At 53.0% G+C, this 24,954-nt stretch overlaps 5 protein-coding genes across 5 annotated transcripts; 1 reads left to right on the top strand and 4 right to left on the bottom strand.

The window, feature by feature from the left end:
* Window positions 1-12,717: 12,717 nt before the first annotated feature.
* On the bottom strand, window positions 12,718-14,043 carry M409DRAFT_71040 (uncharacterized protein; the record flags this gene model as incomplete). The annotated part of the gene is made up of 1 exon (XM_033819008.1): window positions 12,718-14,043. One exon carries the CDS (start codon window positions 14,041-14,043, stop codon window positions 12,718-12,720), a length of 1,326 nt encoding a protein of 441 aa, XP_033660254.1.
* A 600-nt stretch (window positions 14,044-14,643) lies between these two features.
* M409DRAFT_71039 (uncharacterized protein) lies at window positions 14,644-16,906 on the bottom strand (the record flags this gene model as incomplete). Its single annotated transcript, XM_033819007.1, has 9 exons — window positions 14,644-14,757; window positions 14,811-15,021; window positions 15,079-15,379; window positions 15,683-15,773; window positions 15,814-16,330; window positions 16,378-16,438; window positions 16,492-16,619; window positions 16,674-16,767; window positions 16,825-16,906. The coding sequence occupies 9 exons, from the start codon at window positions 16,904-16,906 to the stop codon at window positions 14,644-14,646; spliced, it is 1,599 nt and encodes a 532-aa protein (XP_033660253.1).
* A 1,929-nt stretch (window positions 16,907-18,835) lies between these two features.
* On the top strand, window positions 18,836-19,699 carry M409DRAFT_30111 (uncharacterized protein; the record flags this gene model as incomplete). The annotated part of the gene is made up of 3 exons (XM_033809767.1): window positions 18,836-18,918; window positions 18,964-19,337; window positions 19,389-19,699. 3 exons carry the CDS (start codon window positions 18,836-18,838, stop codon window positions 19,697-19,699), a joined length of 768 nt encoding a protein of 255 aa, XP_033660252.1.
* A 161-nt stretch (window positions 19,700-19,860) lies between these two features.
* M409DRAFT_30110 (uncharacterized protein) lies at window positions 19,861-20,319 on the bottom strand (the record flags this gene model as incomplete). Its single annotated transcript, XM_033809766.1, has 1 exon — window positions 19,861-20,319. The coding sequence occupies one exon, from the start codon at window positions 20,317-20,319 to the stop codon at window positions 19,861-19,863; it is 459 nt and encodes a 152-aa protein (XP_033660251.1).
* Window positions 20,320-22,122: 1,803 nt separating this feature from the next.
* On the bottom strand, window positions 22,123-24,051 carry M409DRAFT_71037 (uncharacterized protein; the record flags this gene model as incomplete). Its single annotated transcript, XM_033819006.1, has 6 exons — window positions 22,123-22,188; window positions 22,246-22,421; window positions 22,483-23,066; window positions 23,127-23,311; window positions 23,374-23,823; window positions 24,004-24,051. 6 exons carry the CDS (start codon window positions 24,049-24,051, stop codon window positions 22,123-22,125), a joined length of 1,509 nt encoding a protein of 502 aa, XP_033660250.1.
* Window positions 24,052-24,954: the final 903 nt, after the last annotated feature.

Genomic DNA, 24,954 nt, shown 5'->3' with positions numbered 1-24,954 from the left:
GTTGATGCTCTTCTTCTTGTTGAGGCAATCCGCTCAGTGTCCTCCTTTGAGGTCCGTCGAAAGCTGGAGTGAAGCCTACCATCGCCTTGCCGCCAACGCACAAAGTCACAAGCCTCCTGCAGGAAGCCGCTGATGTCGTGTCGTGCTCCAACCTTCACACAACGAAACAAGAAGGACCCCAAACCCCTCAATGGCCAATGCCTCCGCTCTCTCACTGCAATGACTCACCAGATCTCCTAATTCCCAAAGCACCTCTCTCAAGATGTCACCGTCCAAATCGAGTGATGAAAAGATGACTGAGTCATAAGATAGCGTGGGCGGAAACGGTCTGTCAGATGGTTGAGTTCGGAGCGGTTCGCGCGAAGATGGCAGCTGGAAAGGTGTATCGTTGATCTGTCTCAATGTCTTGGTGATGTATTCCAGATTTGCAAGGTCGGCAGATGGTTGTTGATGAAGATGGGTCGAGAGCGACTACAATAGTAAGTGAGGTGAAGTTGACAATAGCGCCACACCGTGGCGATTGAGTTCAGCGCGGGTTGACGGTGCTCCGAGCTTCATCAAGTGAGGAAGTCGCAGCCAATGCTGTTGAAGTGAGAGATAATCGCTCTGAGCCAGCCATTGGATCCGGCATTGGGTCAACGAACACGAGTCAGAAGCTCATCTTGAGTCACATGCAGAGACGGAGAAAGTCATGTCGTTCTGGCATTGAGGACGGCGCCGACGAAGTGAAAGAAGGGAAAGAGACAACATATTGAGAAGAGAGACATGGTATTCGTGGTGACCTGTCTGGTGTGCAATCGTAGAAGAAGATAGCCTGATCCAGAGGATGCAGAGGCATACGCAAAGTCCACCTTTCCTGCGTCGCAGGTTTGCCCAGTCAAGTCCCTCCACCCAAGTCTCCAGTGGTAGAAGTACAGTACCGTCATTCCTTTTCCTTTTCTCCCAGCTGGAAATCTTCTTTCTTATTCGTACAACCTTTCATCGACCGCCGTGATCATCCCAGCTGCTTATACCAGAGCACACAAGCAAATCCGTAGAGTTCATCATACCACCAAAAAGCAGAGCCCACAGCTGAAGATGCCCTTCTCTTCTTGCTGATGTCTCGTGCCGACGTGGGCACACTACATGTCCTGAAGAGAACAAATGGCGGCAAGTGGGTATCATCGAACTTGCTGAACGCAGAGACAGACGAAAGACAAGAATACCACCGGGGGTGGTGGTGGTTCAGAATGGCGATGAGCAACTCACTCAGTCGAGAAGAAGAGTCTTCGTGGCATCACCGACAAACTGTCGGCGATACTCGGCGATGCGCTTGCTGATAGCCTCGACGTCTTTGGCTTCATCAGTCGTGCGGATCTCAGTGATGAGAGCTGCAAGACCCGCCTTCCACTTCTTGACGTCTTCGGGATGCTTGGCTGGGATTTGGTCCGCTCCCATGAGCTTGAGGAGCTCGTTGTCTGGGAGTTAGTGAGGCTAGATTAGTATGTGCAAGCAGACAAACCGTTACGCGAGCGACGGGAATGAGAGTTGTGTGATGATATGTGCAGGAGGTCACATACCAGAAAGGGCCATATCCTTGAAGTGCTGATACTTGCAGGTCTTGTCGTTGCACTTTCCGCCTGTTGCCTCCCATAGACAGACAACCTTGATCGGGTCGATCTTGTGGTTGAACGTCAGAGACTTGAACCCACCGGCGACAGTCTCAAGGAACGATGGGTGGTAGCGATAGTCTTTGAAAACCCGCAGCAGGCTCTCGTACGGCGCGAACTTGGCTGCCGTTGCAGACTATGAAAATTTAGCAACTGCCCTCAGCCAGGGAACGTTGGGACATACCTGCGTCTCGGGCGCCGCAAAGTGCTCTCCGGACTGCTGGAGCTGCGGGGCAAGCTCGTCGTCGACGTAGTCATCGTGTGGATAATCCACTGCGTCAACGTTAGTCTCAGATCCGGCAGGGTCGTCGACCATCTCGTTTGAGGAGTCGCGTGAGGGCATTGGAGGTGGCTCGGGCATTGGCATATCGACGGGCATTGACATATCGGTTGGCAGTGGCATATCGACAGGCATTGGCATCTCAGCGGATGGCGTGGCGGCAGTCTCTGCGTTATCGTCAGTAAAGCCATAATACTCATTCAAATCTTCTGTGGTGTCACTCGAGGTGTCCATAGCACTCTCGGTGTCATCATCATCATCCTGCGCATCGCCATCGCCAGTGCCGGTAGTGTTCACAGCTGGTGGAGCTCGTGGTGCAAGTGGCCCAGATGTCTCATAGATTTCATCCAGGTCGTCGTCATCCTCGATCTCCATGTCGGCTTCTTCGTCGGGCTGGTAAGATGCCTCTGGTTTGAATGGCTCCACGTTCTCAGCTGGCGCTTCAACGTGTGGTGCAGCAGAGAGTCCAGGGGTCTTCAGCATCTTGGCGTCGAGCATCACCGGAGTAGGATCGGCGAGCTGAGCAGCGAGTGCTGGGTCGCAAGCTGGAGTACCTGCGTCTGAAGCAGATCCGCTAGGCGTCGCGTTGTTGTCGAGTGCGGATCCTGTCTTCTTGAGCTTCTCCAGCCTCTTTCTCTCCATATCGGCAAGCTGCTTCTTCGCTTCTGCAAGCTGCTTCTCCTGAATCAGTGCCGCGTTTGGCGTGGTCGCAGTCTGACGTGCAGGACTCTGGTTGACGGGGGAATCGGAATGTTGAATAGGGAAGGCGTTGAAAAGTCCGGTCTGGCCATTGCGCTTCTCTTGCTTCTCGGCAGTGTGACCATTTGCCTGGGCTCCGTCTTCACTCTCGACGTCGCTATCGACGATGACAAATGATTCATCCTGTGATGCAGTCCTGCTCATGCCGAAAGGCCGCTTCGAGTTGTTGGCAACCGCCGTCGTGGCCAAGCCCTGATTGGTGTTGAAGTGATGTGGGCCTGGGGGATGCTGTTGCTGGGTGCGTGCAGCAGTAGAGGAGCCTGCAGTAGACGATGGTCGAAACGCCGGCTGCTGCGCCTGCTTCGTGGCATCGAGTTCTGCTTGCGAAGACCGCGGAGCTGTAGCTATACCACCGGTGAACAAACCGGGCAGGCTGGATGCCTGGTTGCTCGTAGAAGATGCTCCTGCCTGTGGCTGGATCGCACCTGAAGGGCCAGCGAGGTTCTGCTGAACTTGGGCGGGATATCCACCTGGAGGTTGGGTAACCGACAAAACAGTGGCAGCGAGGGCCACTGTAGAATCATTGGCCTCCGTCGCAGCAGCATCCACTCCACCTGTCGACATAGCAAATGTGGAGGTTTCAGTCTTGGGAGCTTCGGACTTGGCTCCATTCTGAGCTTTCTGAGCCTTCAGAGCCTCAAGTCGCTGACGAACAAGGTCCCTATCGATTGTTCGCTTGGGCTGTGTCATCTTCGTGGCCGTCGCAAAGACTAGCGCCGTCTCCTCCTCCTCTGCCGACTTCACATGCGACTCGTCTTCTGCACGCTTAGCTTGCCATGGGTATGGCTTCGATTTGGGGTCTGGCTGTGGAGCTTTGGTGTTGGATGCTGAAGGCACAGGAGACTCCTTGTTTGCCCGCTTGGACTTGGCAGCCGAAAGCTTGGCAAGGTAAGTAGCGCGGTCTTGCTGTGCTTTCGTAGCCACAACCGGGGTCGTCGTGTAGCCACGTGAAAGCCCGCAGTCCTCCCAGAAGTCCTCGAAGCAGGACTGGACTGATGGCGGGAGTTGGTTGACGATGCTAGTGTAATCGTTGCCATTCTGGTACAGCCGAACGAGGAAGTCCTTGGCCTGGAGCTTCTTGCCGGCGCTCTTGCCGGCGCTGTTACCGGCGGCGGTTGCTTGTTGATTCGACATCTGAGTGCCAGTCTTCGATGCACCGGCCCTAGGTGGGTTGGGCCGATCGAACGCGGAAGGACGGCGCGCACCAGCAGCTGCGGCGGGGGCTGGTGATCTAACGCGGAGTTGCTTTGAGGGGCGACGGGACGGATTGAAGCGTGATTGCGGGCTTCTAGAGCGCTTGCGAGGGCCCTTTGGCGGCGTCTTCAGAAAGCCTCGCGACGCGGCTGATGGCTTGGGTGCTTCTGGTTCATCGTCTACCTCGCCCTCCTCTTTGTCCATGTCGATATCTTGAGTATTGGGCTGGGTGGTATCGGACTGCTGGCTGGCTTGCAGCTGAGGTGGCTGGCTCACAACTGGAGCAGGTGCTGCGGGCTGTGGAAGCGCGGGAATAGAAGGCGGAGGCAGCTGGATTGCGCCAGACTGAAGCAACTGAGCAACCTGCATGAGCTGCTGGGGACTGATGTTCATCTGCGCGAGCATCTCCATGGCGTTGGGCGGGAGTGCCGCATTCTGCTGATACGCGGCTTGTTGGGCTTGCATGGTGGGTGCGATATTGGTGGGGTTAGGCTGCGGTGCCTGCGAGGATGAGGAGGTGGTGTTGGACGGCTGCCCGCCCGGGTGCTGCTGGTAGAAAGGAGGGTTCTGCGACATGGCTGCTGTCGTCAAGATGGGGTGTGATCACGTGGGAGATGTAGGAGGCAGCGAGTGCGCATAGTTGTGTGTTCTGGTGCGGTGTGTTGCTGAAGTCGCTGCTTCACAGGTGGCTTGCTGCAACACACGGCGCGTGTTGTTTCTCTTGCCTTGTAGGGTGGTGGACGGCGGTGGCGCGCGGCGGACTGCTTTGTTCAACGCCAATATACGCGGCCAACTGCTTGATGAGGTCCAAGAAGCGCACCAACGTCGCCGTCGCGGTGTGCGCAAGACTCGAGGGGGTGTTGCTGGCGGCGTGAAGGGTGAAGCGAGAGTTGTGACTGCCCTTTCTCAAGCGCCGATCGGCGCTAAGCCGAAATCGGTGGTAGGCCGGGGTGCTCAAATAGGAAAGATCAAAACAGAGAGCTGCCGCCAGTGGAGGCGTCTCGCGTGGTAGTATCATCGCCGGCGGCCATCTCAGCAACAACACCGCTTCGCCTGTACATATTCACCACTTCGCCGCCGTCGCACCATTTTCGCTTATTGCTGGGGTTGATGTGTCCTGAATGGCTCTACTGGACGAATAACGAACACCCGCTGGACGACACGCGCACGAGATCACAGCACGGCACGCCGTCGCAACACATGCAAACATGAGCGCGCAGGCTCAGAATACCGGCCCTCGATGGCGCAACAGTCCTTTCGGCAGAGACGCAGATACGCCTTCGCCTGGCCCGCCGCCTGGTCCCGCTCATGGGAGATCCAAATCCAATGTCACGCAATCGCCGTTCGCTTCTCCCACGCCAAATGGACATTCGCGAAACCAGTCTTTGACAGACTTCAACCCGCCTGGACTGAGCCGCGCCGACTCGCGAAGACTGCGAACTGGATCGATACGCAACTCAACCCCCACTGGAACCTTTGCGCCGAAATTCATCAAGAGCGAGGGTTTGGATGGAGCGGTGGAGCGCGTTCGCGGCATAGAAGGCGAGAACGACTTCTCGGGCAAGAGATATGTATGGCTCAGAGATTCCGACGCCGCCTTCGTGCGAGGCTGGGTGGTGGAAGAGCTGCCGGATGATATGCTGCGTGTACAATGCGAGAATGACACCCAACGAGATGTACCCGCCGACAGCGTGGACAAGGTCAATCCGGCCAAGTTCGACAAGGCGGACGACATGGCCGAGCTCACACACCTGAACGAGCCAAGTGTGGTGCACAACCTGCATCAGCGTTATCTTGCCGACTTGATATACACCTACTCCGGCCTATTCTTGGTTACTGTCAACCCATACACGCCTCTGCCAATCTACGGCCGAGACTATGTCAACATGTACAAGGGCCGCACTCGAGAGGACACAAGACCGCATATCTTCGCCATGGCAGATGAGGCCTTCAGAAACTTGGTTGACGAGGGTGCCAACCAGTCGATTCTAGTGACGGGAGAGTCTGGTGCGGGAAAAACAGAGAACACGAAAAAGGTCATCCAATATCTTGCCGCAGTGGCAACTTCAGACACTCCTCGAGCCAAGTCAGGTGGCAGGCAACTCTCGAACTTGTCAGAGCAGATCCTCAGAGCAAACCCGATTCTGGAAGCCTTTGGCAACGCACAAACCGTACGCAACAACAACTCGTCGAGATTTGGCAAGTTCATCAGAATCGAATTCTCGCGATCTGGCCAAATTGCTGGAGCTTACGTTGACTGGTACTTGCTGGAGAAGAGCCGAGTCGTGCATCTGAACTCTCACGAACGAAATTACCATGTCTTCTACCAACTCCTACGTGGTGCCGATCAGGGTATGCGCCATGAGTTTCTACTTGGCGACATGGACATCGAGGACTTTGAGTATACCAGACACGGCAACGACACAATCTCAGGCGTATCTGATCTGGGCGAGTGGAACTCATTGCTGGAAGCCTTCCACATCATGAATTTCTCAGACAAAGATCAAAAAGCTGTTCTCCAGACAATTGCTGCTCTGCTCCATCTGGGCAACATCACTGTCATGAAGGAGAGCCTGCGCGCGGATCAAGCTGCCCTTGCTCCAAACGCAAAGGAGTCTGTCAACCGAGCATGTCATCTCCTTGGTATGAAGCCCGACGCTTTCGTTAAAGCTCTGCTCCACCCGCGAGTAAGAGCCGGTCATGAATGGGTGGAAAAGGTCCAGACGCCAGAACAGGTCCGCCTTGGAATAGATGCTCTGGCCAAAGGCATATACGAGCGCGGCTTTGGCGACCTTGTAGACCGTATCAACCGTCAACTGGATCGAACATCGTCAGGAGCCCTCTCAGACGACACCTCGTTCATCGGTGTACTGGATATTGCTGGGTTCGAGATCTTCGAGCAGAACAGCTTCGAACAGCTGTGCATCAACTACACGAACGAGAAGCTCCAGCAATTCTTCAACCACCACATGTTCGTGCTCGAGCAAGAAGAGTATGCCCGTGAACAGATCGAGTGGAAATTCATCGACTTTGGACGGGACTTGCAGCCTACCATTGATCTGATTGAACTGCCAAACCCGATTGGTATCTTCTCCTGCCTGGATGAGGACTCCGTCATGCCCAAAGCCACAGACAAGAGCTTCACTGAAAAACTGCACTCTCTGTGGGACCGCAAGACTCCCAAGTACAAGCGATCACTACTGAAGCAAGGTTTCATGCTCACCCATTACGCCGCTGAAGTCGAATACTCAACTGAGGGCTGGCTGGAGAAGAACAAGGATCCCCTGAACGACAACGTTACTAGACTACTCGCCGGCTCGAGCAACAAGCACGTTGCGCAACTGTTCGCCGACTGTGCAGATACCGACGATGGCGAAGGTGCCGTGAGAAACCGAGTGAAGAAGGGCTTGTTCAGGACAGTGGCACAGCGACACAAGGAGCAACTCTCAACGTTGATGAACCAGCTCCATTCTACACATCCACACTTCGTTCGCTGCATCTTGCCTAACCACAAGAAGAAGCCCAAGCAATTCAGTGCTCCCCTTGTCCTCGACCAGCTACGATGCAACGGTGTTCTCGAAGGTATCCGTATTGCGAGGACAGGCTTCCCCAATCGACTTCCATTCGCCGAGTTCCGAGCTCGATATGAGGTGCTGTGCTCCAATATGCCCAAAGGTTACCTCGACGGCCAGGCGGCAAGCAAGATCATGCTCGAGAAGCTGAACATGGACCGCAGCTGGTATCGAGTCGGTCTTACCAAGGTCTTCTTCCGTGCTGGTGTGCTTGCCGAGCTGGAAGAGAAACGAGATGCTCTCATCCGTGATATCGTTGTTCGATTCCAGGCTCTGGCGAGGATGTTTGTCCAGCGGAGGGCGTTTAAGAAACAGCAATACCGCGCCGAGGCGACTCGGGTCATCCAGAGAAACTTCCAGGTCTACCTTCAAATGCAGCAAAATCCGTGGTGGCAGCTGTTCGTACGCATGCGACCGTTACTCGGAGCCACAAGACAATCAAACGAGATCAAGAAGCGCGAAGAAGAGATCAAGAAGCTTCACGATCAGATGCTGCAAGAAGAAGCCCATCGTGCCAAGGTGGACGATGAGCGGAGGAGGGCTGAACATGAAATTCAGAAGATTCAAAAGACACTCGAGAGCGAACGTGCTCTGGCCTTGGATAAGGAGGAGATCTTCCGCCGACTTCAAGACCGTGAAGCCGAGCTGACTGAGAAGTTGCAAGGCGCCCTTGATGACCAGGACGGACTGGAAGAACAGATGGATCAGCTCATGGCTGCCCGCAAGGCAGCTGAAGACCAAGCCGAAGAGCGTCGAGGCCAATTGGAGCATGCTGGTCACATAATCACCAAGCTCGAATCTGAAAAGACCGACTTGTCCGATCGCATCTCTGAACTGGATGCCCATCTGGCGGAAGTGGAGAAGGCCAAGTCCATGCGCAGTGAGCAAGAAGAGTCTCTACAGCAAGAAGTTCGAATGCTACAAAGCCAACTCAGTCTGAAGGACCGTAAGCTGCAAGACTTGGAGACGAAGCTGCTGAAGAATGACCAAGATTTGGATGTCAAGCTTGCCACTGCCACGAAAGACCTCAGCGGAGCAAAGAAGCAAGTAAAGGACCTGATTGATGAGAACAGGTCTATCCGCCAACAGATGTCCGATCTTTCCGCGACTTCAACGAGCTTCGAGGATCTCATTAAGCGCAAAGACAGCGAGTTGGCTATCCTCAAGAGCGACCTCAAGAAGTATCAGGATGACCGGAAGCGATTCGAAGACGAGAAGCACAGCCTCACAACCAAGCACGACGGTGTCCAAACCCGATTGCGTGATCTTCAGGCGCAGTTGGAGGTCATGGAATCCCAGCACACACAGCTCGAACGCGAGGCTGCTAATGCGAAGAGAGCCTTGGAAGAACAGACGTCTGCCAACGAACAGGTTGAGATGCTCGAGAGCCAACTTCATGAAGTACGGGGCGAGTTGTATCAAGCACAAGCCGATCTCAGCCGCGAGCGCCAGTCTCGAGACGATGTGAAGAAGATTGCGGACGCCGAGTTCCAAGACCTCAAGCGAGAGTACGAGGCATTGAACGAGTCCAAGGTCACCGTCGAGAAGGAAATGTACGTTCAGTCTGACTTGACGAGGCGAGCAACTTCGGCCAAAGAGTCTGCCGAGACTGAGCGGAAAGAGTACCAGACCGAACTCCAAGGTCTGCGCAAGAAGTTCATCGAGCTTCAAGAGGCGAAGATTGAGTGCGAGGCTGCCGTCGAGCGTGATGTCACACGCCAGGCCAACGAGCGACATGTACTTGTGCGGCAAGAGCTGGATGCGAAGTCGAAACAGAACAACGACTTGGAGACCGAGCGAGGTCAACTTGCGGGTGAAGTCCAGCGATTGAAGCGATTCATCGCCGAATCAGACAATTTCAAGCTGCACCACGATCAGGAGAAGCAGCGACTTGAGCGAGAGCTCGTGACAATCAAAGGCCGGCTGACGGCGTCGGAGAACGACAACCGTGCGCTGATGAACAAGGTGCAGCAGAAGAATCTGGACATTGCTCGCTCGAACTCGAAAGTCAGCGATACCCAACGCGGACGCATTGCTCAACTGCAGACCGAGAAGACCAAATCCGATGAAGAGGCGAAGAAGCTTCAGCGCCAGCTTAACGACGCTCAGCTCCAGATCACATCGCTTGAGAAGCAAAAAGAGAAGCTGCAGTTGAATCTGGAGGACCTGAACCATGAAGTCGACCGGGAGCACAAGACCGCTCGCAATGCCGAGCAGCAATCGTCCGCCACCAATCTGCAATTGGCGGAAGCGAATCGCAAGCTCGAGACAGAGAGACAGCTTCGCAGCCAAGCCCAGCAGAACTCTCGCACAATCCAATCCTCTCTCGATGCCGCCCACAGGGAGCTCAGCGAGGCACATGAACACCTGCGTCTGCTGCAGAAGATCTTCGACCCTGAGCATGGAAAGCTTCCTTCCAATCTCGACGGCGCCAAGCCAGACCTGAAGCAGACAATCGATCTCGCCCAGAAGCTCGAATCGTCCGAACATGCTCTTCGACTGGCTACCGAGCGGTTCTCCAGAGCTGAGGCACAGCTTGAAGGCCTGCGAGCTCAGCACCAAGAGGACTTGCAGGAGAATGACTCTCGGCACCAGAACTCCAAGCGGGCACTCCTGGAAGAGATGGACGCAAGCCAGGTTAACGCCCGATCTTCGCCTAGCCATCTTCGCCGTGAGTGGGAGAGCCGGAAGCCATTCGAGCGAGCGAACACGAATGGTACTCCAAACACACCGAGCAACCAACGCCACATTAGCAAGGCCAGCAATGACTCTGCTCGCTCGGACAAGACCACGGACACCTTCACTTACAACAACCGTATGGATCTGGCGGCTGAGCTCGAGTTGGTTCAGAACCAGCTGCAAATGTCGGAAATGCAGAACCGCCATCTTCAAGCTCAGATTGGCCGCAGCCCTGACAAGAGCAACTGGCAAGACGAGAGTCCTTCGCTGGGACGGGTGCAAAAGCTGGAGCGAGAGAACTTCCGTTTGCATGATATGCTGGATGACTCCGCCAAGAAGGTCTCCGCTCTGGAGCAGAGCATCCGCGCTGGCCAGCTGTCGTTGAAGGAAGTCCAGACCAAGAGCCACGAGGAGCTTTACGACTTGATCAACTCCCAGGAACAGTCTCGACGCTCACTGGCTACTTCGCACAATGCTGCCATTGCCGAGCTTGCTGACGCGAAGACTGCCTTTGATGATATCAAGCAGCACAAGGCAGGCGTTGAGGTCGAACTTCGCGATGCTAAGTCTGAGCTTGCGGATATCCAGTATGAGAGGGAGCAGGAGGCCGCAAACCACTCTCAGCTACTTCAAGAGTTCTCTGACTTGCAAATTCGTCTGGATACCGAGACCTCGAGAGGCGAGGACTTGGTGGCGAGCATGAACCTCTACAAGACCAGAGCGGATGAATACTTCGAGAAGCTAGAACAAGCTGAGATCGCTGTGCTCAAAGCATCTCGTGCTGAACAGTTCGCCAAGTCACAGGCAAAGGAGATCGAGGAGACATGTGCTACCATCATGTCGGAGCGTAAGCAGATGGATCAGCTAGTGGAAGACCTTCAGCGGCAGACACAGCAGTATGAGGAGAAGATCGAGGACATCTCGACCGATCTTGAGAGTGCCCTGCAAGCGAAGAAGCGTCTGCAGAATGAACTTGAAGATTACCGCTCGCAACGAGCGATGGACCTCGAGGACAAGGAGTCGTCCATGGAGCAGACTCGCAAGAAGTATCAGACTGAGTTGGCGACACTGTCGAATGAACTGGAGATTGAGCGCGACAACGTCATTCATGCTCGTGGCGAGAACGGCCGTCTTCGTGATGAGCTGGACCAGCTGCGAAGCAAGTGGGATGATGAAGTTCTCAATAGCTCGACTTGGGCGAAGGAGAAGTCCCGTTTGGAGGTTGCTCTGCAGGGTCTATCTGACTCAAGAGATGAGGCTGTCAATGCCCACAACGAAGCGCAAAGCAAGGTCGTGGAGCTACTTGGCCAAGTCCGTGGCTTGCGAACCAATGTCGACGACGTCGCTGCCGAACGTGATATACTCGTCAAGGAGAAGAAGGGTCTCGAAACCAGGCTCGCAGAGGCAGCTCAACGTCTTGACGATCTATCTCAGAGCGGATCTCCAGCCAAGCGGTCTGCTGCTCTGTCAGACAAAGAGGTCCTGGATCTCAAGTCCAAGCTTGCCCAGCAAGAAGACATCGCAGCTGCTGCGGTCGGCAAGATGCGTCGTGCGGAAGCTCTCGCCCAGGAAGTTCAGAAGGACATTGCCAGTGAGCGTGACACTAGTGTCCAGCTCCACAAAGACAAGGCAGCTTTGGAGAAGAGCGTCAAAGATCTCCAACTCAAGTGCATCGACCTCGAGACGAAGGGCTACTCGAGCGGAAGCCAGGACGTGCGTTTCCTGCACGGCCGTATCCAAGAGGTTCACAACCCCATCATCCCATCCCTCCAATCCAACCACTGACTGACACCCCCTCCCAGCTCGAAACCCAACTCGACACCCTCGAAACAACCCGCGCGACCGAAGCCCGCAGCGTGCGCACCGTCGACCGCACCGTCAAAGACCTGCAATCGCAAATCGACCGCCGCGACAAATCCCTCCAGCTCGCCGCAGACGACATTTCCAAATCCCGCGACAAAATCGACCGGCTCCTGCAGACCATCGACGAGCTCCAGCAGAGCGACTCGTCCGCGCAGCTGGCGAGCAAACGCGCCGAGAGGGATTTGCGCGAGGAGAGGGAGAAGAATTTGAGATTGGAGAGGGAGTTGGAGCGGTTGGGGAATGTTTCCCGGGAGGGTGGGGCAGGTGCGAGGAGGGGATTGGGTGTTTTGAGTGAGACGGGGAGTCGGAGGGGGAGTCTTATCGCTGGGGGGAGTCAGGCAGGGGCGGGGGCGGGGGATGTGAAGATTGAGGTCCCCGTGAGGCAGAGTAGTTTGAGCAAGGGTTTTTTGTAGATGATACTGGCGCGAGGGGCGTTTTGGGCGCGAGGTCGGGGTTGAAGTCGGAGGCTTTTCTTTAGGGGTTTGCTTTTGGCATGAGGTGGTTGGTTGTTCGTGATGCTGCTGGGCATTGGGGTCTGTTTGGAGGGTCTCTCTTCTTTTTGGGGTGGGCGGCATGCGTGATGAGGATGAGGATGAGGATAAGAATGATGGATGAGTGGGTTTTACATAATTGTTGCATAACTTGTCTGTTAATTCTCGTGTCTCGTAGTGAGGATGCTGTCGTGGATCCATCTCTTCTCTTCCTTCCTTCGTGAAATGCTTCAACCACCAACCAAATACTGCAAGACCAAATACCCCACCACAATTCCGACAACTGTTCCACCGAGGAGGATCTGTCCCTGTCCTGTGAATCCGAGGTATGCGCCTACTCCGATTGCGACTTCCAATCTTCTCGCTAAGATTCTCCTTTCCTTCCATCCGTCGTCGAGCTCGTAGCGTGGGTATTGGATTACTTGGGATTCGTGGAGGGGTCGTTGTGGGATGGAACATGAGAGTACGACGGGTCGATGATCGCTGGTTGGTTGGATGGGGAGGGCCGTGTACGAGTGGATGGTTGATGGCGCGGTGTTGAGGTACAGGATCCTGTCACACCAAGAGGGGATGCGATGTTTCGCCCAGAGCCAGACTTGTTCTTGGATTTGGGTTAGGTCGATGGCTGGGGTTTCGTCGTCGGAATCGTTGGAGGCTTTCGATTTGTGTGTCTCCGCTGCTTCCCCAGCGAGTTTCTGTGCGCGCGACGAGTATTTGTATGTTGGTGGGAAGGTTATTTGCGCTTCGGCAAGATGGTGGAGGGTTTTGCCTGAGTTGATCTCGCGGGTTAGTTGGTCGGAGGCGAGGAGTTTGCTCCAGTGCGTTGGATCTGAGGGAGAGGCCATTGGCTGAGGCCAGGAGGTGAAGTCTGCGGGGTCGGGTTGGGTGTCTGAGGTGCGGTAGTTGAGGTCGCCGGCGAAGAAGATGTAGGAAGGTGGTGTGAAGAGGTCGTGGGGTGCCGAAGATTGGGGTGGGTTGTTTGAAAGGAGGGGTTGCCGTTCTGAATCAGTGGATGTTGGGTTCTCGTTGATAGGCTCGAAGACGAGGTTCTCGCATATCCGTCTCCAATCTTCGTTTCTCCGCTCGCAGCCTGCCTCAATGGGCGCGAGATGCGCGGCCACAAACGTCACAGGCGTCTTGTCCAATCCCAGCCGTACCCCAACAGCTCCCTTGTTTCCCATATCCCACAAACCAACTCCAGTCCCCGCCTCCTCAATCCACTGTATCCTCTGCTTCAGCTCCCTCCTCGCAAACACCATAATCCCCGTCATCCCAGCATTCCTCGTGAGCACGTGCTCGTAATCTGCATCTTTCCCAAGTCTCCATGCCGCCGCTTTGTAGACAGCTTCTGCAAATCTCGAGAAATATGGCGTGAGAAGAGATCCGCCGAGGAAACTGTAGCCTATTGGGGCGAGCTCTTGGAGCGCGAGGACGATGAGGTCGGGTGGTAGGGTGCTTTGTTTGAGGCTGGTGTAGAGAGAGGACGCGAAGTAGTTGATGTCGATGGGAGTGCGACCGGCGTTGAAGGTGGTTATGTGGCAGTTGAGGTCTGCCATATCGTTTGTAAGTGTTAGTAGAGGTCAAAACAATGCGATGTTTGGAGAGGTGAGGTCATTGATAAGGTTTAGCGCAGCCGCTTGGACCGAGCGTTGAATCTTAATCGAATCTTGGTTAACGGCTTCCTTCCTCCATCAAAATACCCAATACCACCAACAACGCTATGCAAGCTTGATGCTCACTCCGAAGTATGACCATGCTTATCGTTGTGATATCTCAATGAAATGCCAGAATGACCCACGACTAGCCTCGCCTTTCAAGCACGCCGGAGGCTTTTACCACACTATTCAAAGCACACCTAGCTGCCATCTCAGTTCGAAGATTGATCTTTATAGCGGCACCGAGGACGATGAGTATAAGAGACTTCTGATCCCTGGGTTACTGACTCCGCAGTTTATTTGGGGATGTATGCCATCTCCATCCATGCAGTATGCGCTTGAGTGCGGCTCTAGCAAATAAGGCGGCATTTCCGGCAACGCACGACTTTGCAACAAATATTCGACGATTTACCCCAGTAGTGCTTCGTTCCCTGATACTCCTTATTCGAAAAAATCACCGTACCGCCTGAAGCCAACGAAGAGGACTTTTCCGGCAGAGCATCAACCGGCCATGGAAGCTCCAGCAGCATGCTTCTGGTTGAACTCTTCTATGGCAGACGTGACGAGGCGAACCGACAGAGGGGCATCGAGTTCGTCCAAGACAAGCTCAACAAGCTGTTCGTGGGTCAGTAAATCTTCGGGTTTGAACTAAGCACTGAGAAATTTACCTGGAAAATTTCTGATCGCTGGAACTGCTCATCCTTCAACAACGAGTCGAATTGCTCGCGGGTCTTGATAGGTCCGTAGTACCTGGATGGATGTGCTGGGCCGAACACCTTCCGCAAGGCGTCGTAATCCCACAGTGGGAGAGTGTTATAAGATGCATCTTTCCCGTGGATTAAACGCTCCACGGTATATCCGTTATTGTTCAGGACGAACCTGTCGATCAAATCAGCAAAACCGAAACTTAATTGTGCACTTGAACTTCCTGCCTACACTATCGGCTTATGATCGAGCTTCAGCATATCCGCAAAGCACATTGGCGTCAACTGCAGGCTGCCTTCTCCTGTGATCACGATGCCACGTTTCAATCGGCCAGACTCTTTGGCAGCCTGGAAGGCGCCAGCAGCGGATGGACCGGCATACCCAATGCTGCCAAAGATGGTCTGATTGTACATCAAACATCCTTTGGGAAGTTTTGTTGCGGCGGCACCAAATGCTTTACTGGCCGTCAGCACAATTGCAGAAGACATACTCTGAGAATTCTCCCACTCACCCGAAGTTCCTGTTTCAGCCACTACCACGTCGCCAGGTCGGAAAAGGTCCTTCAATGCCTGCCACTCTGTCAGGAACGAGGGGATGAAGGATCGCCGTGTCTCTCAGCTCACATCCCAAAGATAATCCTGGGTCAACTCATCTTTGACAACAAACTGATCCGTTGGGAAAGGGTTCCAATTAACTTTCGGAGCTCTGGTTGTTGACGGGGTCTGCTCCAAATGTTGGTTTAAGGCAGAGAGCACTCCTTTGATGCCGACTTCGTATCTCGTCTCCCCGATCTGAACAAAGTCTTAGCGAAGGGCGAATTCTTCAGTCTGTCCACTATGGGCGCCTACCTTGGTGAAGAAGCGCTGCATATCAACGATCACGGACGTCGCGACGTTATCCGTAAACTCGCCGCTGTTGAAGTCGGTCTAGAGGCTATCATCAGTCGTGCTCCCGATTCTCCTGGACTCGATGCTTTTTTCTCAACCGGAAACTTCCCAGCCACAGGACGCAATCGGCACTCTCGACAGCCTTTTTGATATCTGGTGTGCTTCCAGCTCCCTGGTATACACCACCGAAGTTGGGAAGATCCTCATTTGGTCCGCCTTTTCCCATGCACGTCGTAAAGTATGGAAAGCCCGTGATTTCCGCCAACCTGTCCTCTGCTGCTACACAGCCGTCTCGAACCGCATTCCCATCCGCGATGATGACAGGATATGAAAATTTTCCTAGCTTTTGCAAAATCTGGTCGACGACAGACGCCTCTGTCTTTTGATCGTTGGGCGGTAGTTCTGTTCGCAGAGGAGTCTTCAGGCCGTCGGCAGATACGAGACGATGGGACATGTCGACTGGAACCCCGATGTACACAGGCCGACTGTGGTAGAGCATGCTGTTTAGGCATCTGTCGATGTCTGCAACGGCTGTCGAGATTTCTGTAAGGACTGTCGTGTCCGCCGAAATGTGCTTGATCATCTCGTGATACATGCTGATTTTTTGTTAGCCATTTTCCATTGGCTTGTGTGCTGCACCTACTCGAATTCGCCGGTGCCCAGGGAGTGATGCATGAGCGTCTTGTTCTTCATCGCAGTAACGCCTGGACATGTTCAGAGTTGGACCAGGGTTTGGAGACGGCACTCGAGCTTTTACCTGGATAGCCAACGATGTGTACAACAGGGCAGAACTCCGCATAGGCCCCAGCATGTCCGCAATAAGCGCTCAGCTCGCCTGGACCATAAGTCGTTACGAGAGCCCCTGCGCCATTCAATCGAGAATACCTGGGACCGTCAACCAAGCTCTTACGCAAGCCTCATTCATGTGTTGATCCGCACCCATCAGCCGCGTAGGAAGCAATCAACTCGTTGGCATTACCACTGAATCGTATGCCTGCATCGCCAATAAGGTCCAGAAGAGCGAGTTCGTAATCTGCGAAGTCATCACTTCAGCATTCGAAAGTCATCCTGCCATTTCTGAAATGCCAACCTCCCGGAACACCCCAAACCGTCTTGATGTTGAGTTGGGCAAGCCGCTGGAAGAGGTAGTCCCCAACCTTGATCTTAGCCATTGTCTGAGCGTCGTACTGCGTTGTGGGAAAGTGAGACTGAACGTCGCCTTGGCTCTCTGTTTGCTATACATATTAAATGGCCACAAGGCTGGCACCGTTCCATTGCTCCGCAGTTCTCCAACATGAGGGGTTGTCCTTTCTTACCAGCATTGAAGCTTGACTAAAAGGGAAGGTTGACTGCTGTTATAGACCTAGTCCGATACTGTACCTACTTGTTAGCGCCTTGTAGGATGAGCCGCAAAGTGCAATCGATCAGTCTCGTCCGACACATCCGAAAAGAGAAAGCCACCATCTCGCAAGGCTTGTAGTCAGCAGCACGTAACAGACATTATGCAAGCTCCGAAGCGGAGCGAGCTTTCCCAGACAACCCTTCCTCGGGCGAGCGATGCGACAATGCTTAATCTTGGAGATCGCGGCTCTTGAGACGAGATCTTTGTTGTGTTTCCTACATATGCTCAACAACTAGCATAGACGCCGTGCGACACAAAATCTCTACCACTCTTCGAAAAGCCCCAGATGTCGGCCTCCCTTCTTCACGTCGTCGAGGACGACAAGTTCGTCGTCAAGATCTCAATCGCAGTCGCCAATCCTTTGGCATTGGGTCTCGCGGGTCTCGCCGGTTCAACATTTATCACATCATCCTATATCGCAGAATGGTGGGGAGGGCCAGCGTCGCCAAACTTGTTCTTCCCTTTCGTGGCTCTCTTCGGCGGCTTTGCGCAATTCGTTGCGGCGATCTTTGGCTTCTTGGCTGGGAAGTGTTGATCACGGTCATCAATGCCATGTGGGCCTCTTTGTGGATAGCTCTTGGGCTACTCTATCTGCTAGCCGTATGTCCATTTGACGAAGAACTTGCAACGATTTGCAACGCTAACCTAAGTTCTCGACAGGCATTGGCTAAGGAAGCACCGCCCAGTGTTCACTTTCACTTTCCAGAACTTGCTACCTGGTTCGTCGTCGTGTCATTTTTCACCTGGTCAGGGGCGAGTATGCGAAGCCTTCCTTCTTTACCAATGCTAATGAAGCTGAATGTAGACGGTCGCCTGCGCCAAGAAAGACTTGCTTCTCACCGCCGTACTGGTCTGTCTTGCGACGGGAAGCACAATAGCTTGTTGTATGTACAGCTACGGCAGTGGGGTGAAGACGGGCATGAAGGCAGCGGCGTACTTTTGGATCGTGTCCGCCATCTTAGCGTGGGCAAGGGTGACCATTATTTTGATCGAAGATCATTACAACATACCATTGCTGGAGTCTTTCAGCTGGCTTTGGCGGAGACCATCGAAGGTACAAAAAGAAAGGCAAGAGAAAGTTGCTACCGAGGACGCCGGAATTGCAAAGTGATCTCGTCAAGACTCGCACTGTGATGGCGGCGGACGAGGAGATATACATATTCGTCAGCGGGTACCGAGTCCGCTTCCGAGACCCTTTTCCCCCGAGCGAGGGCAACCCTTGCTGGTGCTGGCGGCTGGACACAATTGTGCTAGCTCCGCTTCAACATGTAGTTTAATTGGATGTTCTTGGTAGATATAAACTAGACTTGAACGTTTTCGCTGTGAGGCCCTTTTAATATCGGCTCCATTTTAATGGATTCAGCGAACTGACATTGTCACATGCGTCTCGACGCTGAAACTGCCTAACCGTAAACAGCAGGTTGCCTTCCGCATCGGGAAGCTGCCATGAGGCTTAGGTCCACCAATCATTTGTGCGGCGCGCCGAAGATGCACAGTAGCACGCCTCTCCAAGCTCTGGTAGTCTAGGGTACACGGTAACATGAGAAGATTTGTGGACAAGCTTAGCTTCTTTGATTAAGGCCAGAGACGTTGAACAAGACCTCATCCTGGAGAGCAATCCCAGATATCAGTTAAAGGATCGTGGCAAGAAGATCGGCCTTGTCGTGTCGAGGTGGCATTTGGCAGTAAATAAAGCGATATGGCGACAGCCTACCCTGATCCTGCCCGCAACGAGTCGGCGAAGATCACGGTGCGAGTGGCCTTCTTCTTAGCCATACGGTCGTGAGCTCTTTCTTCTTGCATAGGCTCCGACTCAAAGAATGGCAGGCTTGAGAGATCACGAGCTCAGCGGCTTCTCTGGCTGCTCGAAGAATGCCGAATCCCCTACGAAATCAAGGCCTACAAGCGGGTCGACCACAAGGCACCCCCTGAGATGAAGCAAGTGCATCCGCTCGGAAAAGCGCCTGTTCTCACCATCGAGGAGCCTGGGAAATTGGACCGCCTCGCGATGGCAGAGTCTGGCACGGTCTTTGAATACCTCGTCGACTATTATGCTCCTCATCTTGCCCCGAAGCGATTCCAGGATGGAAGGGAAGGCAATATCTGCGGCGAAACACGAAGTTGGCTTCGGTACCGCTACTACATGCACTACACCGAAGGCAGCCTTATGTCGCTGTTGATGCGCATTCATGTGCTTGGTGGTACGATATAGACATGATTTGTGTTGACTTCGGAGCACTGATACAGTCCAGAGATAAAAAGTGACGATAGTACAGTGGAGTCGACGCGGAAACACGAATTGCGCGAGGTGCAAACGTATTTGACCTTTCTGGAGTCCCAAATCAACTCAGCGCCTCAGGGCGGACCGTATCTTTGTGGCAACGGCTTGACAGCGGCGGATATCATGATTTCACTCCCATTGTTGGTGTTGCAGAGTACCGTGGGCCTCAACGAGTACCCAGGGCTTGGAGCCTATGTCGAGCGTCTGACAGGTAGACCTGGGTATAAGGCGTCTATTAAGAGAGCAGAGACTGCCAGTGGCGAGAAGTATGCCCTGATATGAGTTCTGAAAATCTCTAGTGGTGGATTCCAAGAATTGTACTTCCAACTGTGTGCCGCCACAAGCTTTAGATCCTGAATAACGGTTGGGTTCGGCTCTCAGAGGTGTAAGTGTTCCAGCCCGAGGGCGTACAAGCTAGCTTTGCTTGCACTTCTTATCCTTTATCAGAATCCAAGACTGCCAGATCCAGATCTCCTGACTGGCCAACTGGCAAACAAGTTAACAGGCGCCTCTCGATTTTGTCCCAAGAGCCATTCAATGAACCAAAGCCATGGAACCCTCCGACGGTCTGGGGCAGCTAGAATTTGGCGAAGGACCCACGCTTTGATTGGATCCGTGGATTGGAGGGTGACATCTGCCAGCGCCAGAGGCATTGCCCACTGATGCACGGGTGAAGGAGCCCAGAGATTTTGAAGCTGATATTCAAAAGACCTGCAGATCTCAATCGCTGGTTCTCGGACGGATGATGTCTCACAAGGCGTCCATAACTTGCCACTTGGACGACCGGCTCGGGCAAAATCCTCCTGAGGCTGGACCGGGTTCAAGAAGCCGAGGACGATGATCAACAGGGCATCGCAAAGCCAGATCTCGTACATGAGATGCGGCTCAGCGTAGTGCAACATAGTTTCGAACACTTCACTTTTTCCGGCATCCACCTCAAAAACGTCATTGGCATTGCGGGCTTGCCAGGCCCAGCGCCAAGAAAACAGCTGGTGGAGAACAGAACGAGCTCGATACTCGAGATTTTGGCTTAGAACTTGTTGGTTCAAGACCTGCGTGTTTTTGCCATCTTCCAGAAGGGCTGAGGTGTCTGTCATGTAGTCAATCAGGACATCCGACGGCGACTTTAGGGACAGTGCCGGCGGAAGGGGGGCTCGCTTCCACCGTTCTTCGCCAAACATCGTTCGCTCGCCGAATTATAGAGCGTGCGAGACCTATGCAGAGCATTGTAAGCAACCTAATTAAAAGGTTGGGTAGCGGACTTTTATTCCAATCTCCCTACATACCATTGTCAAGCGGACTTCACTGAAAAGATCATGGTGTGAGCTATGAAATAACGATTCTCCGGAGGCCTTGACGAGCTGCTCAAGTCCAGAGTCGTGTGCCGGACTTTGACCTATCAGCCAGCTCTGAGAACTGTCAGTGACTGCCCCACGCGGAATGAATATTCAGGTACCTCAGCGATAAGCAGCAGCAGTGCTGGAGCCAGAACCTCTTCCAAAGAAGACACTTTGAAGAAAGGGATCTGCATCGACAGCGTCCGAACCGCAGAGGCATACTCTGTACAATAGGGAGGCTGCACAGGTTCGGAGTGTGGCGAAAGCGGCAGGTTGTAAAACTTGGCGAACATGATAGTAGACATTGCTGTGGCCGCAGAGACTGCGGCGGCTCCAAAGTCGTGGCTCGAACTGGCAACGAAAAGCCGTCGCAAGGCAGGTCGATGATCGTAATGGTGATATAGCCACGAGGCCTGGATATTGTCTTTGAACGCTGCAATATTCAGCATAGCAGGTACTGGAGAGATGTTCGTGCAGGAGAGCTCATTCCCAGTGTCTGGCAATATTGTCTCGCCCTCATCTTGAAATGATAGTTCTATCAGTTGGCCGGAGCCAGCTGACGCAGAGGCCGAAGAAGTAGCTTGGAATGGTGAAGTCGCCGCAGCGCTGGAGTGAGGAGCGGATCTCCAAGCAGATGGTCCGCCACGGAGTCGTAGCGGCTGACAGTTCAGCCCACTCTGCAGGCATTGATGGCAAGTCGGGTGCGTTTGGCCTGCTTGATGTGTCAGAAGCGCCAGCGAGGCCAAGGCTGCAGCATGGACAGGGAGCAAATAACTGCGCGGAAAGTGTGCTGAACATACTGCATGGTAATTTTCTTCTTTTACAATTACGGCAGTCTTTACTCTGGCTCCGTGTCGTATCTTGTCTCATAGAACTAGCCATATTTGTCCAGGAGTACGCATCACTCGCGAACTATTGGGCCCCCAGCGCAGACGCCGGGGCAAAGCAAGCTCAATATGATTGATGCGCTTCGACTTTTTGGTTTAACGATGGGAGATGTCCAATGATTTGAATGATGTTTGGCGTGTGGGTTGTGCATGTGTGAGTCTGAGAGCACCCAGCCACCAAAAGTGTGGGTCAGCCGCGTACGTCATGGTCCAAGGACGCTAATAATAGATCACCCGGGGCCACAGCCTGATATCGCTCAAGACAACATATTCGAAGACGGTGATGAATTTGGGGTTTTCACTCTTAAAGTATCTGGAAAGTATTTCGTGTCTCTCAAAGATATTGTCAAGATTCAGCCGGTGGCTGCAAGCCTCACAACAGTCAGACAACTGTCACATGTCAAGCGAGGGTAAAATGGCCTACGGTATACGCTCGAGCAAAGATGATGTCTTCTTAAAACACAGTTTTCATGCTGAGAGGCTAAGCTTCTGCGCGAATGACCTTGTCGCAGTTCAAAAGACAGAGAGGGTCAAAGGCCTGCTTAATCTGACGATCACGAGTGGTCAGTGGGTGGCAGTAAGAAAAGCAGAGTCTGTTACTCACTCTACGCATGGAATCGACTGTGCTCTGGCCAAGCTCGTGTGGCAGATAATCTCGCTTGACCAGGCCTACCCCGTGCTCACCGGTGACGGTCCCTTCCATCTCGATTGCTCGGTGGACCATCCGATGAACGATGTCTTCAACAAGAGTACGCTCATCCTCACCATACATGATCGCAGCTGGACAGGTGTTAGAAAGCAATAACTCCTAGAACCAAAAGCTCGAGCAAGTGAGACTTACCATGAAAATTGCCGTCTCCAACATGGCCAACAATCGCCCCTGACAAGCCGCTTTGATCGAGCTCTTGCTTTGTCAACTCGATGATTTCGGGCAGCCTCGACATGGGCACAGCTACATCTGTAATCCAAGTTCGATCATCATCTCTCTTCTTCAGCGCCTGACTGCCCCAGAGCATCGTCTTTCTGGCACCCCAAAGATCCTCGGCCTCCTCTTCGTCCTGGGCGAAGACAAATCCAATATTGCCACAGAGACTGGCCATCTCTCTAACTGTTTGAATCTCCTCGCTGACTTCAGTTTCTGTTCCCGAGAATTTGAGGAACAGTGTAGGTTGCTCCAGCCATTCCCGACCTGTTGCCCCGCTCTCATTAATGCACTTGATTGCAGTCTCGTCCAACAATTCGACGGCGGCAATTGCAACACCTTTCTGTACGACTCTTCCCACACACTCAGCAGCTGCCCGGACAGACGGAAACGATGCAACGGCTACCCGTATATTTCTAGGCAGGGTCGTGACTCGAAGGACTGCTTCAGTCACTATGCCCAAGGTTCCCTCGCTTCCTACGAAGAGCCTTGTCAGATCGTACCTGTTTCAAGCACTGCAGGTTAGCGCAGGCCTATGTCTTTCCAATCTTCGAGAGACAAACCCTGCACTGCTCTTCATTGGCCGTTGCCTTGTTTTTATGACTGTGCCATCCGGAAGCACGACTGTCACCGAAATGACCCAATTCTTCATCGTTCCATAATGATAGGCGTTGGTTCCCGAACAGCCGGTACCGATCATTCCACCGATCATTGCTCCTGGGCCAGGATCAGGTGGAAAGAACAGTTCCTAGGATCAGGTTCAGCATCCATTAGTGTGACTCGAATAAATAGTGAGGATTGTCACTTTACCTGCTCGGCAAGTGCCTGATTCAACTGTTCGTACCCAACCCCAGGCTGTACCACCACGTCAAGGTCGTCCTTGTGACTGGCTAGTATCTTGTCCATACGGCTGAGATCGAGACTGACTCCCCGCCGTGTATTGGCAAACTGAGCTTCCAAACTTGTGCCTCCCGAAAATGCGACGACAGGAATTCTCAGCTCGTTGCAGACCTTCATAACACCTGACACCTCCTCAGTTGAATTTGGCCTCACGATTGCGGCTGGGGCCTCGTCCGGGCTCCCTGGGTGGGAAGACCACTCTGTACCAGTGTGACGCTTGATCTCGTCTATGCGGCTATCGATGTTCTCTTCTCCTACGATCGCAGCTATTTGTAGTCGTGCCTTTCGAAGGTTGGCGACGGAGACGTCCAGCTCGGGCCTTATAGAGCGATCGAGAGGGCTCGTGGATGACGTGTCTCGCTTTTGATCGGGACGTTGCAATGGCAGTGTATTCGTTTCAAGAAGATGCGAGTTCTGGTGTCCGCCAAGCGAGAGACCTGAAATGCCAAAGACAGCAGCAGCCACGGCAGCTGGGAGTAACGTATCGTCAGTGAGGGTCCACTCAAGTTTACTGAAGTCACCTCAAAATAAGTCACTCACTGGCATAGAATATAGGACCTGAGGTGGCTCGCTTCGTACCGTTGGCATCACTGGAGTGCAAACTCGACACTTGTTGTATTCTCAGAGCTGGACTCTTGTCTCTACCGCGGGAAGTAGTTTTGTATAGGTTGGCCAACAACCTGCGTCTGGATGCAAACATGATGGTGAGCGTATCGTAGTATGCAAGTCAGACTTGTGCCCCGAGCAAAGTACATAGCAAATGTCGTGATGAGCATCCGCTCTACATGGAGACTGTGATCAGGATCTTCTGAGATCGGTGTGTCAACCGTGCTACGCGCTTCAAGGCCCGGGTAGATCGTGATACGTCGTTCTAGAATAGGCAGGCAGCCTACCCAATTCGGATGGCCTGAGGCCGTCGCTATCCGTCGAGGACCAAGACATGGATGCTCGGAAAGCCTTAGCAACAAGGTTTGATATGTCAGCTTGTGGGCTTTATAGCACTATTATATAGGCCTAGTTAGATAGACGGTAGACTCTACCTCTTTTGTAAATCTATCGACGAAAGGTCTAGAGACGATAACTAAGATATATCTATACTCTTCTTCTCTATTAGGTTTATTATCTTCTTATATCTAGTTATATAGAGAAATTTAGAACTAAACTTATATAATAGATTATATAGCTAACTCCTTAAAGTAGTATTAACCTTAGTATTCTACTTTAGTATAAAAGATCTAAATATATACTTTTATATATTTTTACTATATATTAGATAGTATAGTCTAGATAGGTAGGCTAATACGGATATCTAAGGTATTAATACTAAGAGTTATATAACTAAAGGGAGCTTACCTCTTCTTAGTCCTTCTACTTCCTATAACTAACTAATATAATTATACCTAGGTTAGTTCCTACTATTATTTATTAATTTAGTTACTTCTACTATATTCGATACCTATATAAACCCTATAGAGTAGTCTTAGCTTAATA

The sequence above is a fragment of the Zasmidium cellare genome, assembly GCF_010093935.1.
Source record: "Zasmidium cellare ATCC 36951 unplaced genomic scaffold M409scaffold_60, whole genome shotgun sequence".
NCBI classification, from domain to species: Eukaryota; Fungi; Ascomycota; class Dothideomycetes; order Mycosphaerellales; family Mycosphaerellaceae; genus Zasmidium; species Zasmidium cellare.
This window is presented reverse-complemented; position numbering and strand designations above follow the sequence as displayed.